The 12,747-nt window shown below is 35.9% G+C and overlaps 2 protein-coding genes across 2 annotated transcripts; one reads left to right on the top strand and one right to left on the bottom strand.

The window, feature by feature from the left end:
• Positions 1-7,213, top strand: LOC133204779 (E3 SUMO-protein ligase ZBED1-like). The gene is made up of 3 exons (XM_061340526.1): positions 1-128; positions 305-1,359; positions 7,094-7,213. The coding sequence occupies exons 1-3, from the start codon at positions 107-109 to the stop codon at positions 7,211-7,213; spliced, it is 1,197 nt and encodes a 398-aa protein (XP_061196510.1). The 5' UTR covers positions 1-106.
• Positions 7,214-11,726: 4,513 nt separating this feature from the next.
• On the bottom strand, positions 11,727-12,314 carry LOC133204778 (uncharacterized protein K02A2.6-like). The gene has a single exon (XM_061340524.1). It carries the CDS (start codon positions 12,312-12,314, stop codon positions 11,727-11,729), a length of 588 nt encoding a protein of 195 aa, XP_061196508.1.
• Positions 12,315-12,747: the final 433 nt, after the last annotated feature.

The raw sequence follows: 12,747 nt of genomic DNA, 5'->3' as shown, positions 1-12,747 counted from the left end.
GACCACTGATGGCTGGAGTTCACGAGCAACAGAGTCCTACATTACGATTACTTCCACCCATATTGACAAAGATTGGAATTTTTGTAATTTTGTTTAGCAAACCAGGATGATGCCAGAATCCCATACAGGTTACTTCATAGTAAATGTTAAAATTTTGATTTGATTATATTTATTTATTTGCTTAATCAATTACTTATTTTAAGAAAATTGCTATAAATTGTAAATATTAATTAGTATACATGTATATTATAATTGGTTTTATTATTTGAAAAAATGAATTTTAAAATATTTGTCCTGATTGTAGGAGAAAATGTTGCAGAGGTTCTGAGAAATGCTGTGAAGGAATGGAATCTGCCCACTTCTTATGGATTTCCACCAGTGGTGTCTGATAATGCTGCTAATATGATGAAAGCCGGTGAACTCCTTGGAAACATTCATGTTAATTGTTTTGCTCATACATTAAATTTAGCTCGTCAAAAATGCCTTGCGGTTAAAGGACTGGAAAATATTCTTCCCAAAATCAGAAAAATTGTTGCCTTTTTTCATAGAAGCAACATTGCAGCAGCTTTGCTAAAGAATACAGCTGAATCTTTGTCACTACCTCAACACAAATTAATAATGGATGTCCGCACGAGATTGAACAGTGCCTATGATATGATCTCACGATTTCTTGAAATGCAGGTAGCAATATTTGCTACCTTGAAATCAAAGGAGTTAGGAAAAGAAAGAGAATCTGAATTGAAGTCTTTCCATGATGATGACTTTTCTGTGGCAGAGGAGGTGATCCAGCTGTTAAAGCCATTTAAGGACAAAACAACACTCTTGTGTTCAGAAAAATCCCCCACTTTGTCCATTATCTTGCCACTCCACAATAAACTTCTGGACAAGCTTTGTGAACAAAATGATGATACTCCCACTGTCCGCAGTATGAAAAATATTATATTTAAAGACTTAAAGGAAAGATATGCTCGCATTGAACACACTCTACGCATTGTTTCTGCACTGGATCATCGATTCAAGATGCTTCCATTTTTATCAGAAAATGAGAGATCAGCGGTGTACTCTGATATTGTTTTAGAAGTTAGAGTACAGAATATTATCAAAGTGAAAAGAGAGAAAGAAAACAAAGATGCTGAATTAGATGATGTTGAAGTCATGAGTGAGCCACTTCTGCCCTCACTATCTTCACTTTCAGATTCTCCGGCTGTTAGTCCTGTCGAAAAGAGAGTCAAAGCAGAAGATTTTTCCTCTACTAGTTGTGGTGATTGTATGGAATCTGTACTCCACAGTTTTTTAGGTGATGTGTACATTACCGATATTGAGCCTCCAAAATCACCAAATGTGATTGCTGAGCAGCAGGTGAACGAATACAGAAGTGCACGAGCAATACCTCTTCAGGAAGATCCTCTTTCTTGGTGGAAAGAAAATGAATTTAAATTCCCACTTGTTGCTAAACTTGCTAGAGCTTACTTATGTATACCTGCAACAAGTGTCCCTTCCGAAAGAGTTTTTTCTACTGCTGGAGATATATTAAGCGCACAGAGGGCACGTCTAAAGCCGAAGCACGTTGACAATTTAATTTTCTTTAAAAAAAAAACCTGCCCTAATCTGAAAAATCAAATCTAATTGACTTTTGTGTTTTGAGTTAAATCAGCCAATCAATTTTTCTTTATTTACAAACAGAACAGGAAAGTTTGTAACCATTCGAGTTCGAATAGTTTATTATAAGTAATATTTTATTTTCTTGTTATTTGTTTTCTGCAGTTTGATTTTAATTTTTTTCAATATAAACACATTAAATGCATTATGAAATGATTGATTTTTTCATTTATTTACAATAAAAATGAAAAAAATAAGGTGTAATTGCTTATAAATCAAACAAACATTGTGCTCCAAAATATCACATCGCGATATTTTGAGGGGGAAAAAATATCGCGATAATATCGCGATACGAAATTTTTGACGATACCCATCCATAGTTTTAAGTTGTGAAATTCATGGCTGTTTGGGTACGAGCTTCTGGTGTTAGGGCGGGGCTCTATTGATTTATAGTGAAAATGTATTATTTCTTTGCAAAACTTCCTCTCTGCCCCTAGGTATTAAGCAAACATAGTGGCATACTGATTGCATGGTTTTGATGAGCAAGATTGCATGGCCATGAAATTGTTAATTTCATGGTCCCTGGGCCAGTGGCTCTGGTGTTAGGGCAGGGATCTGTTTATTTAGTGAAAATAAATTATTTGAAAATCTTTTCTGCTGCTAAGTATTTAGCAGATAAACTAAGTGCATAGTTACGATGAGCAAGGCTGCCTTTTCTAAAATTGTGAAATTCATAGCCCTTGGTTATGGGGTTCTGGTGTAAAGGTTGGGCTTTGTTAGATGAAGATATATCACCTATGAGCAAAAGAAAAAAGGATGATCACGGAAAAACAAAATAGTTAATCTAGTACTCAGTTATAAATCATAGAGTAAATGTATTTAATTGTCAGTGCTAAATAAATCCCTAATTGTCACAATCAATGATCACTATCACTATGCAGTACCTGGTATTTCTGGCGAAATGTAATTCAAACAGTCTCCAAAATTATGCAGTTAGTTATTTATCGTCTTGTACTTTTTTAATATTACAACAGGAGATGATACTTTAATAACAGTCTTCAAATTTCGAGCAAGCTATAGAGGTTACTCGTAAACGAAGCATGGCACACTATAATTGAAGTACAATGTACGAGGGTTGATCCAAGTTATGTTGTAATGTTACAACTGCCGCAAAATTTTGAACAATCAAATGTTACCAACAAAATTTGACATACTAACACCCCTATCTATCCTAATTTTTGCCTTAAAAATCTTTTAATAACAGGTGACTTTCGATGGCTCGAACTCCGATTTTTTATATTAAAACTCTGGTCCCGTTTTTTTTTTATTTTATTATTTTTTTTTATTTTTTTTTTTTGCTCTATATAACCAAGCAAATTTACTTCTGATCTCTCGAACTTCCGGCTTGGATTTCTCGAAAAAAAAAAAAATTAAGTTTTTACACAAGTTTAATCTCAAATCCTCGGAAAAAATTCAGCTAAGATTTTTCTCAGAAATTTGAGCAAAAACTCAGACTTAAGTCTGAGATTTAACTTAAGGTTTTTTTTTTCGAGAAATCCAAGCCCGATCTCTCGAAGTTCTCTATCTCTCGAACTAAGACCTTGATCCCGTTACACACATTTCATTGTTTTGTTTTGTTTTTTTTTACTCTCTATCTCTCTTTTGATTGCGCATGTATACACACCAAATTAATGCAGTTTGGACTTACCTGCATAACAAAGAATGCCTGGGGCTTTCATGGACGTGTAAATTGGGTGTTTACCTAGATGACACTACACCCGTGAGTCGTCCGAGTGTTGATAATTGGTAAATTATATACAAATCGTTTCACAACTTATTTTGACTTGACAGCGAGATGATAAAATAATTTAAGTTAATAATTCTCTATAGATTATGAACTTTTATTAGAGACTACAAAATCCCAGTATGACAAACATTGCAATGCACAAGAAATCCTATTTTAATTAAGAACTGAATACCGATTAATTACGAGCAATCTGGTGAAGGACCCGATCAAGCCCGGGGAATAGCCACATCGACAATTGCTATTCAGGTTACATGTAGTCAAGAAATGAGAACAAATAAATATTGAAACTTAAAGAAATCATTTCATTTATTCAAAATACGATCAATGTTGTTGAAATCTAGTGAATTACCCGTAAAACACGAATGCAAAGGTGCAATGACATTATCAACATACACTTCCGGTATCTATAAAAGTAGAACAATGATGATCAGAACTGCAAATTCCGGATTTTATTCACTTTCTATCTCTCAAACCCCTCGATCTCTCGAGCTTTTCTTACGGTCCCTTGATCTTCGAGAGTCACCTATATATAAAATACTTTTAAAAATATAAAGATAAATACAACGTTAGGTTTTGTCTAACGCATCAGGGCAAGAATGTTACTGACGTTATAACTTATTACTTTTGGCATTCATTTTCAGTTCATCTTTTTAACCTCTCTTCTTTTAATAATCTTTATTGCTATTTTGCTATAAACCGCCTTGTTTTGTGTTGTAGTATTAAATTTGTTTGAACTTTGTCCAAATATTATTTCTAACTTCATTGAATTTCCTTTTTGCAAAAATCTTATGTATTATCAGACTCAAAATGAATGTCGAAGAGAAACGTAATAACAACGTCGGTTCATTCTTCCCGTGCAGCGATAGAAGAGACCCGACGTTGTGTTTATTTTAATATTTTATAAAGAATTGGATATATCTGAATGAAATTTTAGGGGAAAAGTCAAAATGAAAAGAGGCATAAATACAACAATTTTCGCTTATTAAAGATAATAGCAGTTGTGACGTTACTTTTGGATCAATTTCAAATATATTCCTTACTCGAAACTTTTATTTCTGAAATTCAAACACATGCTCAACCTCGATATATTATTATTATTCATCTACTGTTATTAGTCGCCCGCGTGGCGCAGTGGTTAGGGTGTTTGCTCTAGAGTCGCGGAGTAAGGAGCCGATCCGTTCGTCGCGGGTTCGAATCCCACTGTGGAACGTGGAGACCGGTCCTTCGGAAGAGACCGTATAAACCGGTGTCCCGTGTCGCAGTAGGTGCTGGCACGAAAAAGATCCCTCACTGCTTAATGGCCCAAATTAAAGTGCCGAGTATAGGTCAAAATTTGTAGCTCTCCACCAGCAAGTGGTGGCGTCTCCATATGAGTGAAAAATTCTCGAATGGGACGTTAAACAATAAACAAACAACCTACTGTTATTATTCTAAATAAAATTGATACCTTTAAACTGTCTATTTTCCTGAGAAGATATTACTTCCCTTATATGAGGACTACTTCCTGTAAAATCAGAGCTACTACCTGGGACTACTCCTTCGAGCTCATAAATATTTATTATTAATTTTAACCAATTAAAATGCTCAGTGGGCGGACCGTTCAAGGAATCTCGAGTGTGTGACGTAATGTGATTAGCGATGTAACTATGACGTCAAAAAAGTGCGTTGTCAAATTTTTGCAAAATTTTGACAACGCACGTTTTGACGTTATAGTTACAACAATAATTCTTTGAAATATCAATGAAATTATATTTTATTCTTAAATGTTGTAATTTTCCTCGTTATAGATGCATCAGATTTCTAACAAAATTGTAGTTACATCATTTGTGATTATTTGAATCTCCCTATATTGTTTTTTTTAAATGTCTGATCCCTCTGGTTTATAAATCTTTTATGATTGTTTCGGTATAGTAAAACAGTTATGGAATGCATGGGTACTCGGGAATCATCAAATTTATGGTTCCTCTCGTCAGGAAACTATTTCCCTCGGCCGCCTCGGGAAATAGTTTCCTCCCTTTGGGAACTATAAATTTTCTATTTCCCTCATACCAATTCTATAACTGTATAATGTCGGGGCAACCTTCGAACAAGATTTAGAGCGAAGGCTTGATCTAATTTTGACAACAACAATCTCTCTTTTTAGCTTGAATTGTAGTCCCAGGCAATTTAAATAACCCCTCATTCTAGCTGGTTCCAAAACTGGAATAACCTCGGGACGGATTATTTAGACAAAAAAGAAAACACTAATAACAAAACTCTCTCCCTTTCTAATTTTTTATGAAAATTATTACTTTAGCCAAAAATAAAGAGTTTTGTAAGTATTATCAAGCACGTGTAACTATGTGTGCAGACAGTTTTGAAATTATATATCATCTTTTTTGATAGCTAATGACGTTATAAAAAGAAAGCCCCCTGTTGCATCTAATAAACCATAATTGTAGAACCATAATTGTAGATTGAGAAATGTCTGGTTGATAAATTTATTATGTTTTAATGTTGGTGAATAAACTATTAACTTGTTAATATCTTCATCATGTGTGAATTTAATTTTGTCTTGGTGGTGATCCCTCACAGCTAAGGTGTGAGCAAAAAGTGGTTTCAAAAGTTTAACATAGAAAACAATTAATGTATGCATTGAAATCGTCTAAAAATTTAGTAGGGTATGATAAAATATTGATATGTACAAAACATTGATATAAATGTTTATCTTCATTTATTTACATGAATGAAATTAAATTTATTTTAAAATCAATTTAATGGTTACCCAAGTTATACTGTATGACTTGTGTTGGGGCAGTTTACGCTTTATAACAGCGTAGTGAGTAGCTATTAAATTTATTCCTTGTAATTCAATTCCATCATTAAGTGTAAAAAAAAATAATAAGATTTTTCCCTTCAAAAAGGCCTGTAAATTCTTCAAATTTTAAATATAAGTTAAATGTACGTTTTGACATAAGTCACTGTGATGTAGGCAACACAGGTTATATGATATAAACGAATTTTTCTATCCAATCAAATGGTGCAGAATTAAATCATTCTTCTTTCTTAAATTCTATTCATAACAGACCCCATAGTCTGGAACCGTTGGTGTAGAGTAAGGTTGGGCCATACTTTTTAACTGTAATCACTAACATTGAACTTCTTGTTATTATATGGCAACGAAGATGATATCGGGGATAATTTGTGTCATAGGCTTTAGCAGGCGTAAAACATTTTTTTTTTCAGCCATGCAGAAAAAAACGACTTGAAACTTATTAGTTACCTTGAACAAGAACAAATTTTTCGATTAAAAGCTGAGAGAAAAACGAAAAAAGTGACTCCAACTTCGCCCCTAAAATACCCGTGTGAGTGACCTCAATCAAATTTTACGGATGAAAAATAATGATTAAAAAAAAACATGTCTCTGTGAAATCCTTCTCACGATCATATTTTCACCCAGAAAGCGCTCAGGTTAAAAGGTGAAGTGACCTTGAACAGATTTGCTACACCAGAAAGGTCAAAGAAGTCCCTTATGAAGTCATTGTCAATGTCATATTTCCTCTCCCCTTGGCCCAAATCTGGCTAAACATGAAATGCATGCGAGTAGAAGATGAGGATGTGCAGTTACCCTGGAGCAATTTTATATATAAAAGGTTAAGGTGAAAAAAAAACCTTATCAGGAAATATTTACCAGTTTATTGCTTATAGGTAACGGGTCAGCAGACTCTGACTTTTAAAGTTCTTGGTCAGATGTCATCTCTGTGTGAAATCCTTGTCATCAGCATATTTTTCCCTATAGCTTCATCTAACCCATACTTCAACCAGTGAGGACCCGTGGTTAAAGGGTTGTAAGTCAAAGGTCAAAGCAGATATCCTTTAAATCTTTGTGTTGAGCATATTAACTCTCCCCTCCTCCAATATGAAATCACACTTCAATACAGGGAGGCAGTGTGACCCCCCCCCCCCCCCGAACTGCGCATGCTCTTCTTTTTTCCCTAAGCGGGGGACAAAAATTCTCTGAATTAGCTTGTCAAACATAGCAATATATTGGGCACTAAAGCCAACATTGACTAGCAAAAAATTCTATCTTGAAATCTAAATATTCTATGTACATGTATTAAAGAGAATCTTCTCTTCACATATTGAAGAATAGGCAATCAAATCTTTATATCCATATTTGCTTCAATATACATGTATACATTTAATAATTCTACAAATCGGGGGGGGGGGGGGGTTACACCCCCTTTCCGAACTGCGCATGCTCTTCTTTTTCCTCAAATTCTCTGAATTAGTTTACTTTAAACTTTTGATAAATTACAGAAAGAGAGATTGTTCATATATACCCTTTCTCAATAAAAATAGCTTTATTTATGAACCATTGATACGTTTTGATTTCATTTATTTATATAAATCTGTAGACACACTGTAAACAATTATATATAGTTACGAAAAAACCCTTATATCGTACATAATGTTAAGGAAATTTTTTATATAATGTTTTAATCAAGGTAAGGAATCTCTGTAAACAAATTAAACTTTACATCGAACTTTAAGTTAGGAAAACCCAAATGAATATGTCTGTGTTTGTTATACGCTAATATCTTTGTATTTATTGATAACTAATAGAAAGTCCAACAAACGTTTGCTTCGGTTTAACAATTTCTATGTTGACCTGTCTACAGTCCAACCTAAGAGAGGTAAGGCAACAACGTCACAGATACTTAATAGTTAAATACGGAAATAGTAGAAGTTTAGTGTTTCAAGAGTTGTCTTTTAATACTCGAAAGACCCCTGACAAAGAAAATGAAATCAAAAAGTATTCTTAATAAACACACTTAAACCAGAAGGAACTGACGAGACTGTAGCTCTACCGGTTGTCTATTTTAAAAAAAAAATTTCAAATTGAAATTAAAGAAACATAGGTGTAAGAAGCTGTTACATCGAGATTGTTTTCATATACGCACATTCGAATTACTTACAGAGGGCTAGAATACTAACTTGAAAGGTTTCTGGATAAATTTTATTGTAATAAAACGTTATTCAGTACTAAGGCAAATAAAGTGCTTAGATAAACAATATCCAAAGAATTTGCAAACATGTACAATGTAGTGAAGTCATATGGAAGGTACTACAACTTTTTTAAACAGTGATCTAAGCGACTATTTGTGTAAATGGGGCAACTGGTGTACATCTATAATACGTTTTACTGTATTAAATTTTTTGCACGGGACTGTTTTTACAGACGAAATAGATGTAGATTATTGTCCTTTTGATGTTTAATTCATATTTCACGCATATTTAAACCTTTTACATATTTCAAATTTAGCATCCGTCAGATGAAACATTAATCATTGCCCCTTATCAAGGATTATAACCCTCTTTGGCCCACAAAACATTGTTTCTCTGATTTCCTAAAATAAAAAAAGGTTTCCACAAAAAGGGCCGCCAGTGAAACCAAACGCCTTTCCAAAAAGGTCATACCCCAAAAATATTGCCGAAATACTGCTGATTCGGCGTAAATCAGTCAAATGTTGGCCGGCTTTAAATGAAGTTTCTTTGCTTCTTAATATAGGTCCAGTTATTCACGTCATCTTTCAAATCGATAAAAAAAAAAAAACACTCAACTTAGTCAGCAATGATGCTAGATCTGCAGAAAGTTCTTGTCTATTTGTTGCAATGTGTATAATTCTTGAAAATTCAAGTATTCAATTTAAATTTCCCTTGTTTATATACGTACTATAACAAGGTAAGCCCTAGATTTCTTGAAAATCTTGTGTTTCAGTGTAATTAAACGATGGACCCTTCCAGTATCTTACACTTTTCAACTTAGGTTCAAGGGCATTATGTAGAGCATTGAATGAACTCAGTGAAGGAAAAACTGAATAAAACCTCACTTTTTTGTCAGATTTTAAAATGTCAGTAGGTTTTACATTGAATGTTTTTTCTCTTTAGCTTAATTGTGATTCTCTTCCTTTGACTTGGCGAGTTCATATTCAAGAACTTTGATTTAAGATTTAAATTTCAACACTATGTACATGCAAGATTCACAAACTTCAACATAATCATGATCAAAAGAAACTCTTTGTTTTAAATCATCTTTGTCCAATTGATGATCATTCTCTCTCACTTCATCTTGAAATTTTCTTCTTTTTTTTTTGATTGCATGAGAGAAATCATTTCTTTCTTTGGGGGGGGGGGGGGAACTCCTCTTTGCTTTAGTGGATTAGAGTCACCCATGTGTAGAGCAGGGTAGGGATTAAGTGTTGTTGGTTTCCCATCTATAAAAATGGCATGAGCACACCTTCGAGTAGTAGAAATCTGGCTCCATGTTTCGATTCCCTGAGGAACGATTTACATTTTTCACCCAGACAGCTCTTGCATAAGGGTCTTTTGCCACAGATGGAAATGGAATGGAGGTTCACAAATACATCTTTCTGTTCCATAATTTGTATTATGAATTGAACAAAACTGTTGTCTCTATTTTTTAATGTATACCAGCTGTTTGTGCATCCTTTCACACAACAGCTCCTTGTGGACATGATAAGATTAAAACAGAGTTTGTGATTATTAGCACAAAACTGTTGGAAGTTGTAAAAAAAAAACTGTAACAACGTAAGTAAAACACAACACAAAAAAGCACATTTACCGACATTCATAAGTGCTGAATATCTGAAATTATGCATTAGTATTCCCGTCACCAAAAACCTTTTTTTATATATAAAAAAAAAAAAAAAAATTAGGCTTGTGGTTTATTAATTAAATTTAAGAAAAATGAATGAAGCTTTATACATGTAATCTTGAACTCTCGATAGTAACCTTAGAACATTTTTTTTTCTGACTGCTATAATTTTTCAACTTACGTGCTTGATAAATGTGTTATAATCGGTTATAAACCTGATGATCAGTTGTCTTCGTTTGATGGTACCGTTCACGGTAGCTCAGTCGGTAGAGCGCTCGCTCCGTGATCGGGAGGTCGTGAGTTCGAATCTCGGCCGCGACAGACCCAAGTCGATAAAAAATGGGTAGCAACTGTTCCTTCGCCATGCGCTCGGCACTTTGAAGTGAAAGTTGCGGGTCCTTCGGATGAGACCTTAAAAACCGAGGCCCCGTGTCACGGCAGGCGTTGGCACGATAAAGATCCCTCACTGCTCAATGGCCCTGAGTGCCGAGTAAAGGTCAAAATTTGAAGCCCTTCACCGGTATATGGTGACGTCTCTATATGAGTGAAAAATTCTCGAATGGGACGTAAAACAACATACAATCAATCAATCAATCGTTCGATGGTTTACAGGTATGAAGAACCCGGATGTATTTTTCCCCTATGACCTCTGACCTGACGTGACGTTTTAGTGTCCAATAGGACTAATTCCCTCGGCCGCCTCGGAAAATAGTGTTTGGATAGCTTGGTTCGTTAAATATAACGCCGAGTTCAAAAGCACATGTTTATTCAATATGGCGCTAAAAATACACATTAGGTCGTTCATCAAAAGGTCACACATTAACTAGATAGTCCGTACGATAGCACATTTACTAAACATCTCCCCTCTGAACCTATATGACTAGGATTTCAAGGCAATTGACTAGAATAGAAACATAAGCTACAAATAAAACTCATCTTGCATGCATGCATTACTTGTTACATACAAATCAGAATAATATAACACAGAGTTCACAAATTCATTCGTACATGTAGTCGTTGAATCTTTTGGGTTTGTGAACGACGCAACCCGAACGAGTTATGGTATTGGACTTCACGGGAGGTGATGTAACTTCCCGGCTAGGCGGCTCAGAGGGTGGCTCAGCATCAAACGAAACAGTTGGTTTTCTGTCAGTTAGCGGATACGGCACGTTTACGGTAGGTGGCGATTCTGTATTCACGCAAGTGCCTCTCCTCAATATTCCATGATCGACTTCCATAGGAATGACCGAGTTCTGTAATTTGCACTAGTGATTGTGCCGCTATCTGTCCACTGTTTCTCTTTGTCGGTCTTAATACGAACTTGGTCCCCTGGTCCAAGTGGAAGGAGTTTCCTAACCCAAATCGGTTGTCATACTGAAACTTGGTAGTTTCCTTCGAACACGCGTCCTGTCTCCTCACCTGGTCCAAGTCCAGCCAATTTGGTACCAGTGAAGTTGGTTTGACTGAAACAACGGTTTGAATTCTGCGTCCCATGATATGTTCGGCTGGACTGACTCCTGTTGTCCATATGGGTGTTTAACGGTACGCCATAAGCGCAACAAAGATGTCATCCTGCCGTAATATACGTTTCGCAGTCTTGACAGCGCTCTCAGCCTCGCCGTTTGCTTTTGGGTAGTGAGGACTGGTGGTTGTATGCGCGAATCAATACTTAGCTGCGAACTTCTTGAAAGAGTCTGACGTAAACTGGGTGCCGTTGTCGGTTACCAATTCCTCTGGAATACCCCAACGAGTTAATATATTCTCGAGTTTTCCAATTACGTGAGCACTAGTCAACGAATCCAGGTATGCAATTTCCAGATAACGAGAAAAATAGTCTGTAACTACTAGGAAATGTCTACCCTTCAGCTCACACAGATCTGCAGCAATCTTTTGCCATGGACGATCAGGAAGGACTATGGTCTTCAACGGTTCTCGGTTCTGTTTTGACTGATGAACAAGACAGAATTCGCAGGACTTATCAGTACGCTCTATGTCGGTTGAAATTCCTGGCCACCATACAGCTCCTCGCGCGCGTTCTCGGCATTTGTTCAGACCTAAGTGTCCAGAATGTGCGTCTTTCAATGTTTCTGGTCTAAGTGCCTTTGGAATAACGATTCGATCTCTGTACATTAGAATACCATTCCAGACAGACAATTCGGATCGTGCGGAAAAGTATGGTCGGATTTCTGCTCTCGGTAATCTCTCATGGTCTGGCCACCAGTTCTGAGTCTTCTTCAAAACTTCAGACATCTCTGGATCATCTGCTGTTGCTAATCGAATGCGCTCAGTCGTTGGTCAGATATCGGAAGATTTTTTTTACAACACAGTCTACATGAAGATTGACTTCCTCCTCTGTATCCTCAGCATTTCCAGTTAGCAGACTCCTGGAAAGAGTATCTGGAACCACAAGATTTTTCCCTGGCATGTGTTCTGCTATTGGATTAAATCTGCGCAAACGCATCAAAAGTCTTTGACATCTCACCGGTGTCCTGTCTAGAGCTTGAGTGTTAATAAGCGGAACGAGAGGTTTGTGATCAGTGATGTGTTTGAATGAATCGAGTCCAATGATGTAGCGCTCGAACTTCTCACAGGCCCATACAGATGCTAAACACTCCTTCTCGATCTGTGCATATTTGGTTTCGGCCGGTGTTAGTTTCCTCGAAGCAAACGCAATAGGTTTAAG

Source organism: Saccostrea echinata, unplaced genomic scaffold (assembly GCF_033153115.1).
Source record: "Saccostrea echinata isolate AGI-Se365-2 ecotype Australia unplaced genomic scaffold, CSIRO_AGI_Sech_v1 ptg000054l, whole genome shotgun sequence".
NCBI lineage: Eukaryota > Metazoa > Mollusca > Bivalvia > Ostreida > Ostreidae > Saccostrea > Saccostrea echinata.
The sequence above is the reverse complement of the archived record's forward strand: the minus strand, read 5'-3'. Positions and strand labels throughout refer to the sequence as shown.

Coding starts and splice junctions, on each gene's coding strand:
- LOC133204779 (XM_061340526.1), top strand. CDS start 107: ATGATGCCAGAATCCCATACAG. Junction 129..304: donor GATGCCAGAATCCCATACAG/GTTACTTCATAG, acceptor TCCTGATTGTAG/GAGAAAATGTTGCAGAGGTT. Junction 1,360..7,093: donor ATGTGATTGCTGAGCAGCAG/GTGAACGAATAC, acceptor TATTGCTTATAG/GTAACGGGTCAGCAGACTCT.
- LOC133204778 (XM_061340524.1), bottom strand. CDS start 12,314: ATGTCTGAAGTTTTGAAGAAGACTCAGAACTGGTGGCCAGACCATGAG.